This window comes from Otolemur garnettii, unplaced genomic scaffold, assembly GCF_000181295.1.
Source record: "Otolemur garnettii isolate 467f Iridium unplaced genomic scaffold, OtoGar3 scaffold00039, whole genome shotgun sequence".
Lineage (NCBI taxonomy): Eukaryota > Metazoa > Chordata > Mammalia > Primates > Galagidae > Otolemur > Otolemur garnettii.
In genome coordinates this window covers 11796695-11812132 of record NW_003852434.1, presented here as the reverse complement: position 1 = coordinate 11812132, position 15438 = coordinate 11796695, and the positions used below count along the sequence as shown (strand labels likewise).

At 48.9% G+C, this 15438-nt stretch overlaps 1 protein-coding gene across 1 annotated transcript in view; it reads left to right on the top strand.

Moving 5' to 3' along the window:
* SHROOM3 (shroom family member 3) overlaps window positions 1-14792 on the top strand; it is a 58270-nt gene extending 43478 nt beyond the window's left edge. The window contains exons 6-9 of the mRNA XM_003790065.3: window positions 359-865; window positions 3359-3509; window positions 10672-10944; window positions 13848-14792. Of these exons, the coding sequence (XP_003790113.2) occupies window positions 359-865; window positions 3359-3509; window positions 10672-10944; window positions 13848-14198 (1282 nt within the window). The 3' untranslated portion in view covers window positions 14199-14792. The remainder of the gene's footprint in view (window positions 1-358; window positions 866-3358; window positions 3510-10671; window positions 10945-13847) is intronic.
* The last annotated feature ends 646 nt before the right edge of the window (window positions 14793-15438 follow it).

Sequence of the window (15438 nt, the reverse complement as noted above, 5' to 3'; positions counted from 1 at the left end):
ATTTCCCAACACATAGCCAGAGGGCCAGTGATCTTAGACACCAGACATTGATAACACTGTCAGAGCGCTGTTTTCTAAATGCTGTAAGAGTGACTTCTTAGCACTAGCCTCTGTTCACCCAGTCCTAGACCTTTCAGAAAGCTGGGATTTAACAGTGATCGTCACTGAAACCGATTTCCCGTGACTGCATGTAACAGCCTCCCTGGGACCAGCTGCTGGGCTCAGGAGAAGCCCTGTGGATGCCACAGTTTGCAGGGGAGGAGACCTCGGAAATGAGTCTTGCCCCACTCCCTCTCATCCTCATCCCTCTGTTGGCCCTCCTCTTACTATTCTCTGGGTTTTTTTGTGTCCCTAGCAGCCCCAGCAAATTTTCCAAGGTGACAATTGCAAGGGAAAGGCATGTGCCTGGTGCAGCCCACCTGGTAGGGGGTCAGATGCTGGCTTCCAGACCCCAGACTTGTGTCAAGGTCTCAGAGGCCAGCGAGTCCAAGCCACCCTCCCTCGTGGGAATTCAGCCTCAACTTGCCGGGCCTCTCAGCAAGCAGCCAAGCCTGGGGCAGCTGGCTCCCGTCTGGACTCAAAGCCTCATGTACGATTCTGTTGGTGGAACTCAGCGTTTAGAAAAGAAAGTCAGTTCTGATCCTCAGAAGAGTTCAGAAGACATCAGAACAGAGGCTCTGGCCAAGGAAATTGTCCACCAAGACAAATCTCTGGCAGATATTTTGGATCCAGACTCCAGAATGAAGACAACTATGGACCTGATGGAAGGCTTGTTTCCCCGAGACGTGAACTTGCTGAGGGAAAACGGCATAAAGAGGAATGCCATGCAGGGGGCGGTCAGCTTCCCGGGATGCGAAGGCAAGAGGTGAGTCCCTGGCAATGCCCCCAGCGAGACTTAACTCCATCCTGGGGAGGTGACCCGGCTGGGCCTACCCACCCGCTGTGTCCTCCTTCCACAGACTGTGACCCAAGAGTTACAGTCCCTCTCAGCCTTGCGGGTGACTGAGGAGCAGGGTGGGGACACACGCCCAACAACAGGAGTGGTAGAGTTGCCATAATACCTGTTCACAGTCTGCGTGTCACGCGGCGATTAGCTTCTTTATTATACGTATCATCTCATTTAACCTTCACAAGACGCTTGCGAGGTCGCTACCTTTTCACCTCCACTTTACACATGGGGACACGGAGGCACAGAAGGGTTAAGACCGTGATCAACCGAGGTCATAGAGCATGAGTGAGGGCTTTGACCCAGCTGGTGACAGTGCCCACTGTCCAGCCATTAACACCAAGCCTTGTGTGGCAGAGAGCAGGCAGGAGTGGTGAGCGTAGCCGAGGCCTCCCCAAGGTGCAGTGGACGTGGCCTTCATAGGAGGGGAGCCTAGCGAAGTAGGTTTGTTTACCTTCTGAGGGGTCAAGGTGGTATTTGCCCAAATCTTGAAAATCAAGGAAGGTCTGGGTGGGGTGTGCTCTTCTGGAAGCCTCTGCTCTGTCCTATAACCTTTAACACATGTCAGTGCCCAGCCCCTGCCTGGAGGAACTGTGAGCAGACTGTATTTTTGTGTGCGTGTGTGTGTGGTTTTTGGCCAGGGTTGGGTTTGAACCCCCCACCTCCGGCATACGGGGCCGGCACCCTACTCCTTTGAGCCATAGACGCCACCCCATTCTTTTTGTTTCTTCTGGGTTCTCACAGTACTTTTCTCACACATTTCCTTTCCTAAAAGGACTCCTCTGGGAAAGATTGTGAGTGGTTTTTATTTTCTTTTTAATTTTCAATGAAAACTATGTGGATTGACAGACCAGGACTCAGCAGTTAGTGGTTTCCAGACCAAATAAAAACAGAGAACACATCATCCAAATTTGGGTTTGTATTGTCGGAATTTCCAGCTGATCTCCCTAAATTACAAGAACACCATGTTTTGTTCTAGTGGGGAAGGAAAGAAAGAGCTGTGCAGGACTCACAAGCTCTTTGTCAGCTTGTCAGGCTCCCCTCATTCATCACGGTGCCCGTCCTCTTCCTTTTCCGATTTGGGAAATGAGAATTGGGGTGAGGTGGCTCACCAGGGTCCTATGTGCACACTGAGCACCTGCACCATCCGAGGCACTCCCCAGGTGCCCCCGGCCGAGACAGCTCTGGGGGTGGGCCAGCCCGTTTACCCCAGATGCTTGTACCATGGACATTCCATCCTCTGACCACCCACTATAGGAAGACTGCAGTGATTTAGAAATGCTCCCTGTCTATAAAGGATTTCCTGGTATTAACACCAAGGATGTATGTTCCCAGTGCCCGGGAAGTGAAATGGTCAGACTGCTTGGATTTCAAAAGGGGGCGCACGCCCTCTTCTGGTGAAAGTGAGCATTGTCCTGCATCGTTGGGCCCAGCCTGTAGCCTCTGCAAGGGGTGGTGGGTCAGGGCCCTGGGAAGCCAGATTGTAATGCAAGGCCTATATCCACAAACTAAAACAAAGCATATATCGAAAGACCTTTTTCGTGTTTTTTAGTTTTCTAGATTAAATGTAGTTGATATTAAAAGGGATACTCATCAAGCAGGAAACTAGAAACAGTATTTTGTGGTTCTTTATTCCATTGTAAAATGACAAGCTAGGTGTTGAATAATATCATGAGTTAAGTAGTTAAAATTCCTCTCAGAACCAAGCCTCCTCCTGCAGAGGAGGCTCTACATTTATTCAGTGGGCGGCGTCTGAATTAGTCTGAAAGGCAACTTGATTGCAGTAAAATTGAGAATGTTGGATCACAGGTTTTCAGTTCCTAGTTCTTCCCAGTCTTGACCCCCTCCCCCACTTTATAATCAGTGAGTAGATTTTGCATCTTGTGTTCACTGTGGCCCACCAAGCTCCAGGTTTCCCAGGCTCACATCGGGTATCAGACTTACGTGAGAAAGAAAATCGGTAAGTGTGCAAGCAGCAGTCAGAAAGGTGATGGTGTCCAGGGGGGTGTAAGAAGCAACTAACCTAAACCCTGAGATCGTGCTATACCTTGAGAATACCTTGACGGTGACTGAGTCATGGCTCCATGGTGCCTCTCTGTGAGCTGATAATCCTTCTTAGCTTAATCAATCATCTATCACAAAAGAAAAAGTATGTGGTGGGGGGGTTGCATGTTTTGCCCAGTGTCAGCTGGCAAGGCCACCACCTCACGCCTCCCCCAGGACTACCTTTGGTGGCTTTCTTCTCTATGTTTGCCTGGTTTTGAGAGCTCAGTACTTAAGACTCACTCATCAGTAAATATTTACTAATTTCTGAGAAAGAAATAGAATTTTATGCATGTCTGAGCAGATAGCCATCTGTGGTAGAATGAAGCCTCTGATCTGGGTCGTGTGTGGCTGTGTTCTCTGGCCCAGGAGTGAAGAGAAGGAGGCGGCCGGCATGCTGGTCAGCTGCCCTGCCTACTACAGTGTGTCTGCCCCAAAGGCCGAACTGCTGAACAAGATCAAGGAGATGCCGGCAGAGTTGAATGAGGAAGAAGAGCAGGCAGATGTCAATGAAAAGAAGGTAAATAAAGAAGAGGGGCCCTTGCTTTGCTTCCTCCAGAGAGACAGTCATGGTTCTTGTAACCAGCAGGGTCACTGCCCCATGGGGCAAGAAGGGAAGGGACCAAAAATTCCCCAAACCATAATTAGGTCCTGGACTTGCCCTGCACCGTAACCTACTTCCTCACAGCTCCCCTATAGCAGGCAAGCTACTGTCGTTTTTATTTTCACAAATGAGAAAAGTGAAGCTTAGAGGGATTCTTTCCTAAAAGTCTCATAGCTGGGACCAGAACCCAAGTCCCAGCCTCTGAGTCCAGCCCTAACACTGTTCTTAGCAGCTGGTCAGCCAGTGCCAGCAGACTGAGTGATTATCATTCTGTGTTTTCTGGTCAAAAGAAAAACTAGAAAATCTAAATTCTGTTTAGGGAAAGAGGCCAATTGTCAAATGACACTTCTGAGAAAAGGTAACATGAGCCTTTATGTGTTCCCTGCCTCTCTTTTTGATACTTCAATGAATACCTTAAAAGTGAAGTATTATAATTCAGTTGTTAGCCTTTAATACAGAAATTTCAAATGTTAGACTTTTTTTTTTAAACCCTACAGCACCTGGTATTCTCAAGCAGTCTCCCATCCAAGTACTAACAGGCCCAACCCTGCTTAGCTTCCAAGAAAATGTTAGACATTTTTTAAATGGCCTTGCTGCTGCTATGGCCTTCCTGTAAGCCAGGCTGTGTGCGTGGGGGGAAGTTCCCACCATTCCTGATGGCCCCAGAGGGGCTGCCTTCCCGCTACTCAGGGCCCTCCACACAGCTCAGGAGCTGTGCTGCAAATGGAAAAGCTTGCTGGCTCCTTCTAGGCCTGGATTGCGAGTCGTTTTCAGGTCCTATTTGACTCTATTTCATTTATTCTGTAGAGTGTGTCCCACGCCCTCTATTTTACCCTCCATGTGCCTCAGGGCTTCTTGCTTGTCTTCTGGGATGAACCCATAGGCTACAGACCCTAGGAGCAGGGGGTGATGGGACAGGAGGGTTTGGAAGCACCTGTGAGGGGTATTCTCCCTTCCACTGCTCCCGTTCTGCAAGTTCACGGTCACTGAGATACATACAGCCAGTGTTGTGGGCAAGGTCCTTCCCAGGCTGAGGTTTCCACACTGAATATCTGCATCACTGTGTGCCCCGGTGCCTACCTCTCGGCAGTGGGGAGTACTTGGTTTAATAGTCTGCTAATTGGAAATCAGACCACTTTGCTCTTGGTGTGTCTAAATGCAAACTAAAAAGAGCTGTGTGCACCTGTGACACAGCCCAGGTGGCCACGGCGTCTTGAGCTGAGCGTGTTACACAGGGGTTTGCTGTTTAGCTTTCTGCTTGTAGACGCGTCTGCTTGACCGTAGCAGTGTAGCAAATTGCTCGTTGCTTTCTCTTCCCCGTCTTAATTTCTTAACCGCTTTTCCATCACTTCATTATCACCCTTCACTCTGGGCATTGTGTGGCAAGAAGTGTTTTAGACTGAGAATACAAGGAGAAGAAGATGAGTTCATCCTCACGGGAACGGCGCCGCCTGCTGCCCTCCAGGTGCGGGCTGCGTGCTTTTCACGAGGTGCTCAACTATCTTCTTTATTTGCACAAGCTCCCCCAACACCTGTATTACCACAGTTAAAGCTCAGGTTATCATGAGTGCTGGGGTCACACAGTTAATGAAATCAGAAATTATGTTTATCTGGCCTCAAAGCTGCTTCTGTCGGCCACTTCCGGTCCTTGCTGTCCAGGCCCTGAGCTGAAATGGAGGTTCTCTGGGTGTAACTAACCAGAGCTAGAGCTTGAGATTTCAATTTCAAACCAGAAGTACGAGGACAACAGTGTCATGGTGCCTTTATGTGGAGTAACAGGCTTCAGAAGACTAAAGCCTGGGCACAGGCAGGGTGTAAGGGGCCCACGGGAGCAGAGAGCCCCCAGCTGGGGACAGCCACGAAAGCCAGGGCCTGACATCTCACATGTGCTTAGCAGACACCTGTCGAATGAAATTATAAGGTACAGAACTCCCAGGCTGGATTTTATTTAACTAAAGAAAAATATCAAGAGTTAAACTGCAGCCCAAACCCTCCCATTTGAAAGCAGAGCCCGTGGCGGGAGTGGCTCTCTCTAGCCCTACTACTTACTCGCAGGAGCCTGAATTCCACGCTACTCCCAAGCTGCTCTCACTGGGCTAAAGACGCCAGGCAGCAGAAGCCATCTGTGTGTTTGGAGCGACACGATGGCAGCACCATCAGCACGAGTTCTCCGTGCCGACTGGGAGGGTTGTATGTTCCCCTGAGGGTGTCTCCTGAAGTGAGTGTTGTGTGTTCTTCTGGTTGTTACCTCATCTGTGACAACACACACACACGCTCAAAGACATGTAACACTTCCATGTTTTCCAAAGTGTGTGCAGCGGCCTCACTCCATTGTAATACATCAATTGAAAATCTGAACTCCAAGGCCGGATGATCTGCATTTAAGCTGGGCCCTGCCAGTTTGCACACTAACTGTATGGGCTTGGCAAATTAAACCGCCTCTGTCCACCTCGTTTTCTTCATCAGTCAAACAGCAGTGATAGCAGAACCGATCTCACTGGGTTGTTGTACGTAGTAATTGAATGGTTTAAATAGTGCCTGGCATAGAGAACAAGCTCGATAATTGACATTAGTTTTAGGCAGGCTTTGTCATTCTTTTGTGATGGATAACCAAGACACAGAAGGTCACTGCACCTGGTGGCTCACACCTGTAATCCCAGCACGAGGGGAGGCCAAAGCAGGTGGATTGCCTGAGCAAGAGTGAGACACCATCTCTAAAGATAGTCAGCACTGTGGTGGGCGCCTGTAGTCCCAGCAGCTGGGGGGACTGAGGCAGGAGGTTCACTTGAGCCCAAGAGTTTGAGGTTGCTGTGAGCTATGATGCCATGGCACTCTACTGAGGGCACAATTTGAGACTCTGACTCACCAAAAAAAAAAAAATGACACAGAAGCTCAAGTGTCTGCTCAATGGTGGGTTTTCTGTCAGGGTCTCCTGCCTCCTGCCTCAGGGGCCATCGGCAGCAGCGAGGAGGCGAGGAAGGGCCTGCTGGGACTTCTGCCTGCAGAGGTGAGGCGCACCAGGGAAGGGCTGTAAAACTGTGTTTAGAGGAAAAACCCTCACAAATAGCGTCTCTGCGCAGTGTGAGTTAACATTGTGAGCTGGACGAGATGTTAAGGGGACAAATGTCAATGATTTTTACAAATTAAGTAGCTCCTGAGAGACTAGTGTTATTTAAAAAGCAAAAAAAGCCCCACCCCTCTTCTTCCTCCCCCAGTGAATTCTGCTGGTAATTGGTAGTTGTTTTTAAAGAGCTCTGCCTGGCAAAGAAATGGCTACTTAATATAGCCAACATTCTCTTGTTGCCTTTAATTACTCCAATACCTTTTAACTATATTTTTAAATCTAAATTTCCATGTTTTAAGGGTTTGGTAGAATTAAAAAAAAAAGAAATCAAATACTAGCCATGTAAGTAACGTTCTGCCAAGAGTGACTGGTGTGGCCCTCAGTGGCATTTCCCTTAGCATCCGTAGCTGAGCTGATGTATCACTCTGCTGCCCAGTACACCCCTTCCAGAAATCAGAATGTGGCCGGGCACCATGCTTCATGCCTCTAATTCCAGCTCTTTGGGAGGACCGCTGGAGGATGGGAGTTTGAGACCAGCTTGGGCAATATAGTGGGACCCCATCTCTACAAAAATAGAAGAATTAGCCAAGTATGGTGGCACATGCCCATAGTCCCAGTTAGTCGGGAGGCTGAGGCAAGAGGATCACTGGGGCCAGGAGATTGAGTTTGCTGTGGGTTACAGTATCACCACTGTACTTTAGCCTGGGCAACAGAGAGATCTTGTCTCTCAAAAAATAAATAAATACATAAAAATGTATATTAGTTGGTTCCTCTCACAGAAGCTCCCTTGTATGACTCCCAGACATTTTCATCTTGTACTGTTCTTCCTTATACCGTGAAGACCAAAGTCCACATCGTGCTCCTGTGACAGATACATTAGCATTGAAGTCTGAAGATGAAAATGGCCTGTGCAGGGAAGAGTGAGCAGACGAGACCGTGAGCCGGACCCTGGCTGCTATTCAGCATGCCAAGCTCTCTCACCCCTCCAACCCTGAGTTCACTCACCCCAGGGTGCCTCTCAGTGCTGCTGGTCTACTCTGGGAGCTGAGTTCTCCCTCTCTTTGCCACTCAGCCCGAGTGTAAGGACGAACTATTTATCTGGCAAATTGATGCACATCTCATGTGGCCTTTAAAATACCAGCCACTGAGAGCCATAAAAAGGATATCGTTAAAACAGAAATTATTAGGCCAGGCACGGTGGCTCGCCTGGGTAATCCCAGTACTCTTGGAAGGCCATGGCGGGCAGATCGCCTAAGCACCCAAGTTCGAGACCAGCCTGAGCTAGAATAAGACCCCCCTGAGCTCAGCAGTTTGAAACCAACCTCTAAAAATAGCCGGGCATTGTGGTGGGCGCCTGTAGTCCCAGCTACTTGGGAGGCTGAGGCAAGAGAATCGCTTGAGCCTAAGAGTCTGAGGTTGCTGTGGGCTGTGATGCCATGGCATTCTACCGGGGGTGACAAAATGAGACTCTTATCTCCAAAAAAATTAAATAAAAATATAAAACATAAGTTATTAATAAAAGTGCTTTCAGTCCCTTCTAGAAATGAAGATACACAATACGAGTTGCAAAATAAGTCATATCTATAGGAATAATGAAAAACATGAGGCAATTACCTTTTCTTTCCACTATTTAGTTTTTAAGAAGCATTTTCTAGATACTATACTGATATGACAAGAGGTGGAAAGGAATGCCAAAAATTTGAACAAGCTAAAGGCCTTTTTGCTGAGGTTGGAGTGATACAAGTGATTGGGTCTAACTTGGTTTTCTGTAAGGAGGTATCACCCAGTACCCCCTAGAATGAGAGCCCAGGAGACCCTCATACGAGGTTAAAACCCCGGGCTGACTTCATGTGCGTGGCCGTCTCTCTCTCATCTGCTGGAAAGACAGTAACACTGGCATTTGACTTGTCTTAACCTGGCCCAGCAGGACTGTTGGAGGACATGGCATCACGCAGGGTTTGTTCCCCTCTGCTTGCCTTGCCTTTGTCCTTGCTGTTCTTTTCATACGACCCAGTATCACAGAAAGATCGCCTTCTGCTAGGCATTTTGCTGGAGGTACCCAGCATGCCACCATACGGGCAAATGACCGTAACTGCCAGCCAGCATTGCTTTATTGGAAAACAGTGGCATTTTCCAGAAGAAGATAAGGCAAACTAAATAATGAACAGTGTTCTCTCCCACTGCCTTTTTTGCTCATGGTTATCATATGCTTATGTGCTGGGCACTTCTCCCACTACTAAAATCGTCTTTTGCGTTGACTTGGTCTTAACAACTTGAGGAAAGCCAAAGAGTGTGACCCATCATGAGTTGGGGAGGCAGAGGGGAACGTTCCAGCCACCCAGGCTCTCAGATTAGGCATATTCAGACAGGAAGACACCACCATTAATGCCAGACAGACTTTGGATATTGCAAGGACGTGACCCTCACTAACACTGAAGTACCTCTGATGATCCAGCTCCGAGATGGAGAAATAAATATTTCACTGTATCAATCTGATTTTATTCCCAGTCAACATTCATTGGTGCTGATGTTGAAGAAATAGTACAGAACGTTGTCAGTACCCTTTAATTCTGTGAGTCAGGCCAGGCAAGGTGGCTCACACCTGTAATCCCAGGGCTGTGGGAAGCTGAGGCAAGGGGATCCCTTGAGCTCAGGAGTTTGAGATCAGACTGAAAGGGAGACCCCGACTCTACCAAAAAAAAAAAAAAATCAGTGGGGCATGGTGGTGGGTGTCTATAGTTCCAGCTACCTGGGAGGCTGACGCAAGAGGATCGCTTGAGCCCAGGAATTTGAGGTTGCTGTGAGCTGTGACATCATGGCACTCTACCCAGGGTAAGAGAGTAAGACTCTGTCTCAAAAAAAAAAAATTCTGTGAGTCGAAATGTTAGCATTTTGTCTGGGTTTTTTCTTTTCTTTAGAATGAAGATAGCTTCTAACACCAAGGTTGTGATCTTTAACCAGGTCTCCAGCTGAAGCCACACAGCTAAATATAGTAGACTAAATATAATTGTTGAGCTGGAACTTTCTGTGTAGGTTTTAATAAAAAAAGATCTTTTTTTCCTCAAGTCAAATTTGAAACCTCTAAGACATTAACTTCCTTCAACTAAATACTATGTATATTGGGTATTTGTGTAACCCTGTTTTATAAGTATAGAAATTTCTAGTTAAGATGTCAAATTACATAGCTCTGGGGATTACATTTGCAGACAGTGAGGTGAGGTAGAAAGAACAAGGGCTTGACTTCCTGACAGAGGTCTCAGTGTCGCTATTTATGATGGTTGTATGAGGGTGGCCCCATAGTCCCACAGTCCGGCTGACCTGAGTTCAAACCAGCAGTGCACACGTGTGTCAGCCTCCCAGTCACCCAGCAGTGCACACGTGTGTCAGCCCCCCAGTCACCCAGCAGTGCACACGTGTGTCAGCCCCCCAGTCACCCAGCAGTGCACACGTGTGTCAGCCCCCCAATCGCCTCACAGTCTTAGTTTTCTCAGTTACTGCATGTAGATAAAATAATGCCTCCTGCAAAGTTGACGGGAAGTCTAAGGCAGTCACTGTCAGATTTGTCACAGTATGTGACAAATGGTAACATGTGGTAGCTGCCCTACAAGTGGTAGCTACAACTACTGTCAACTCAGCCCTGAGGCTTGGGCAGGCCTCTCACTTCCTCTGACTCTTGACTTCTCTGTGGAGTCCTTTTCCCCCAAGCTGCCTGTTCACCCACAGGGCTGAGAGCATCAAGTAAGACCATGTCTTGAGAAGACTTAAAACTAAGAGCAGTTGTCCAGCCGTGCGACACGGGTGGACAGCATTATGGGACCTTGTGTCACCACGCACTGGCCCATGGGCACTGAGCAGGTCAGGGAAAGTAGAACATTTCATGGCCTGATGTTGGGGGGAGTCCATCCTAGTGGAAGAGGGGAGCGTTCCACTGACCCTGGAGGGCAAGATAGGACGTAGTTGGGAGCAGAGCGTCCTCTTGCCTTTGGTTAACCTTTCCTGTGTCTCCTGTTACAGGCCGAGCTCATCGAAAGCCTTACCCACAAGCTCGAGACCCTCCAGGAAGCCAAGGGGAGCCTGCTCATGGACATCAAGCTCAATAACGCCCTGGGGGAGGAGGTGGAGGCCTTGATCAGTGAGCTCTGCAAGCCCAACGAGCTCGACAAGTACAGGATGTTCGTAGGGGACTTGGACAAGGTGGTGAACCTGCTGCTGTCCCTCTCGGGGCGCCTGGCCCGGGTTGAGAACGTCCTTAGCAGCCTTGGAGAAGATGCCAGTAATGAAGAAAGGGTAGGTGGCCCCGCAGTGCAGCTGCACACGTCCCTCTCTGAGCCACGTGCATGGAGAGGTGGCCCTGGACGCCATCTCCTCGCCCAAGCAGAGAAGTGGGACAGTCTTTGGGGTAGGGCGAGTACATCTGGGTGACCGAGAGGAAGGTGGTGATGCTTAAGGCTCAGGGAATACTTCAGAAAGCACAAACAGGGGTACCAGCGTTTCTTTCCTCCCAATCCTCTTCCTTTTCTTTTCTAAAAAAACAAAAGCAAGGAGGGTATGAGCATTAAACGAGAAGAGGGCATCACAGCTACTGGACCAGGAGGGGCAGGAACAGGAGCTCAAGGCTCAGGGCATCTGGGGTGAGGGCCTCCCCCACTCCCCACTCTCCACTGCACCCATCCTGGGAGGAGAGACACTTCACCAAGTGCTCCCTGTGTAGACACTGGGCTCACACGCCCTGTGGGGACACTGGGCTCACACGCCCTGCACAGACACTGTGGGCTCACACGCCCTGCGCACAGTCTGGGCAGAACCTCACAACAGACCTGGGAGTGCGGGAGCCAGGATGGCAGGAGTCCTGAGGGCAGACCTGTAGTTTCAGTCACTGCATTGAACTTACTCCCATATCTGCTGTGCATTCTTTATGCCCCCTCTGTACAGCAAATACCAGCTGGGAGTCCACAGTGTACCCCATAGTGGGTACATTGTGAGCAAAGCTCATAGATTCTGCCCTCGTGGCATGAACTCATCAGGGGGAGGCAGTAAACAGTGGATAGAAGGAGTTCACATACAGATGCACTAGAAGGTCAGAACTCCGGCCACACGGGGCTCCTTTGCTTTACGGATCCTTCTGTTATCTGTAGCTACCCACATCTTTCTCATTAACTGCTGTCATGGAGTTCCCAGTAAATTTTCATAATATATTGCATTAAAAAGTTACGTTTTTTCAAATAAGTTTTTGGGTATTTTTTTTTTTTTTTTGAGACAGAGTCTCACTTTGTCGCCCCCAGTAGAGTGCTGTGGCATCACAGCTCACAGCAACCTCCAACTCCTGGGCCTAGGCGATTCTCTTGCCTCAGCCTCCTGAGTAGCTGGGACTACAGGTGCCTACCACAACGCCCGGCTATTTTTTTGTTGCAGTTTAGCCGGTGCTGGGTTCGAACCCGCCACCCTTGGTATATGGGGCCAGCGCCCTACCCATTGAACCACAGGCACTGCCCTCAGATAAGTTTTTAAAGGACTTTTTAAAGTCTAGGTAATAAGCATGTAGGAACCTGCCTCTCGGTGCTCAGATCTCTCCACAGCTCCAACCTCAGCCAGTGTCCTGAGCTGTAGCTTCTTTGTCTAGAAATTGTCCAGTAATTCCTATGTCAAAGTGCAGCCCTCTCCTCCTTGCTACATGGCAGATAGCCGTGAGAACCTGTCACATACTGCATGCTGTGTGCCTGGGGACAAGCACTGCCTGAAACACAGGCCCCACCCTTGAAGAACTGGCAGCATCTGGGGAACCTGCCCATAGTGGTGGCTAAGCGCAGACCCACAGTGGCCGACCCCCAGCCACAGAACACTTCGGGAGTGGGGGCTTTCAGGAAGGACTTTACACAATGGCACCAAAACAGAATTTAGGAGAATTTCTTAATTCTAAGTGGACTAAGAGGGGAGGGGCTTTGGTATTTAGAAGGAATATTATGCACAAAGAGATGACAGGTTTAAAAATGGATTTGCATATGGTTTAATATGTCTAGACCGTAGCTTGATTGGTTTTCAAAATAGTTGAGTTGTTGGAAACACACTTATTAGAAAAATGTGTAGCCAGGATACTGACCAGAGTAGATGGCTCCATCAAAAGGATAAAAAAGTTCAAAGAAGGTAGAGGAGGGATTAAAGGAAACCAGCAAGGGATGGTGAAGGCTCCCCTTACTCCCTACCCAGGCCTAGCACCACAGGGCGGCCATCGCTCCCTCTAGGCCTGACTCAGCCTACAGGTGGAAGAGCCACAGGCCAGCTGCACGGTGCACCCAGCAGTGAGAATGATGTCTGAACAACAGCTGGGAGACTGACAGTAATGGTCTAGACTAGAAGTGTTTTGACTATTGTCATGGGGGTAGAAAGTGAGTCAGAGAATGAATTTGCATCAGCAGGAACATGTTAGATGGGGGAGGGGAGAGCAGAGGGTCTGCTCCGAGGTCCTGTTGGGCACTGGGATGCCTGCTGCAGCCATCTCAGGTCCTGGCACAATTTCTAGTTAGAACATGGATTGTTCCAGAGTGCAATTAAACCCAACACTTAACACACACTCACACTCTTCAGCGCAGATAAGTGACTGGCCACCTGCAAAATACTGTGTCAGTAATAGTATTATCATGGCTGGGCTTTGTTAGGAAACGAAAAGTCTAAGTAGAAATGGGAGGCCAGGTGCAGTGGCTCATGCCTATAATCCTAGCACACTGGGAGGCAGAGGTGGGAGGATCACTTGAGCTCAGGAATTCAAGACCAGCCTGAGCAAGAACAAAATCTCATCTGTATGAAAAACTAGCTGGGCACCTATATTCCCAGCTACTCAGGAGGCTGAGGCAGGAGGATTGCTGGAAGCCAGGAGTTTGAGGTTGCTCTGAGCTACAGTGATGCCACGGCACTCTACCGAGGACAACAAAGTGAGGCTGTGTCTCAAAAAAAAAGGTAATTGGCCCAGCCAATTTAATGTAACCCTCTCTATTGAAGCTACTCCTGCCTAGGTTTACAAGTTAGAGAACCATATAATATATGACATAAAGGTAATAGGCTGATTTGTTCAAAAAGTCAGTCTCTTACTCTAGAAACTTCCGTATTTGCAGGCCTGTAAGAGAGTTCCTTGAAGGGAGTGTGGCTCTTTTCTCCCTCGCCCGGCCCCTGCTGACCTGTCTGTCTTGCCTTGGCAGAGCTCCCTCAACGAGAAACGGAAGATCCTGGCCGGGCAGCACGAGGACGCCCGGGAGCTCAAGGAGAACCTGGACCGGAGGGAGCGCGTGGTACTGGACATCCTGGCCACTTACCTGTCCCCGGAGCAGCTCCAGGATTACCAGCACTTCGTGAAGATGAAGTCTGCACTCCTCATTGAGCAGCGGAAGCTGGACGACAAGATCAAGCTGGGCCAGGAGCAGGTCAAGTGTCTGCTGGAGAGCCTGCCCTCCGATTTCATTCCCAAGGCGGGGGCCCTCACCCTGCCCCCAGACCTCGCCAGCGAAGCCACTTTCAGCAGCACTTTGCCAACATTAACCTCTCCACTTTAACCTCTTCAGAAGTACCCAACCAAAAATCACCGTTTCTCTCAACACTATTGAATCTGAAAAATGTTTCAGTATGAACCACCATTTAAACTATATGGGTTTGGGGGGCTCCTTGGGGTAAAAGGAGAGGAATCCTCTCTGGAGGAAACCTGGTTCTCCTTTCTGGCCCTCCATGATTGACTGAGAGCCGAATGCTGCTGGACAGTCCCTTTCTCTTAGTACTCTGTAGCAGGAAGAGTTAATGAGACTCTGAGAACTGATTGGAGGGTGTTTGATGGTTTAGCTTTTAACAGGCGGAGGAACATGGCTCAGTGTGTGTCACCCTCAGGAATGTATCCACGGTGGCCTTGCCGCGCACAGTGTGTCCTGACCACAGGGTACAGGTACTGTTAATGAAGGGTCTGCAACATAAAGCCTTAAAGACACACACAGGAGAAAATTGTAAAACCTTGAACATTTGTTATTTATATTTTTAAAAATGAAAAAGATCACTATGTTTGTGTGCTAACCACTTATTTGATTCTATTTTGTGGTGGACGTAGATGATTATGTTTGAGCTTTGTATTTTGTGAAAACCTAAATGAAGAATTCCAAAGAGAACACCTTGTGTGGAGACTTTGTTTTGTTCTTATACCTCTGACTCGCCTCATTCTCACAGATAGGAGCAGACGTTCTATACGTGTGTTAGACTGTGTTGGGGCGGGGGGGTCCAGGCTTTCACTGCTGCCAGCCCTCGCCACTTCTCCAGCATCAGACAGGTGTGCACCCCTCCCAGGGGAAGGCCTCACGCACCACGGTTAGCACATCTTTTCCTGGTGCTGCAAGTCATCACCACTGCAGCAGTGTGCCATAAAGTATTGTTAACAAGGACTCCCCTACCCATTGAACAAGTCAGAATCCAAGCCAATTCCAACCTGAATTCATGCTGTCCTCCCATGCAGGGTTTGGTCTAAATATGGTCTACTTGGTGAGAGATGTAATCAAGCTGTTTTAATGATGCTTTTTAAAAAGTTTGTTCTCGGGTGGCGAATGTGGCTCAAAGGAGTAGGGCATCAGCCCCATATACCAGAGGAGGTGGGTTCACGGCCTAAGGAAGGTTGAGAACCACTGTAAAAGATCACAGTGTAAAACGTCAACCATACTTTGACTTAAAAACTCCCTCCTTGGCTCGGCGCCTGTGGCTCAAGCGGCTAAGGCGCCAGCCACATACACCTAAGGTGGCGGGTTCGAATCCCCAGCCCGG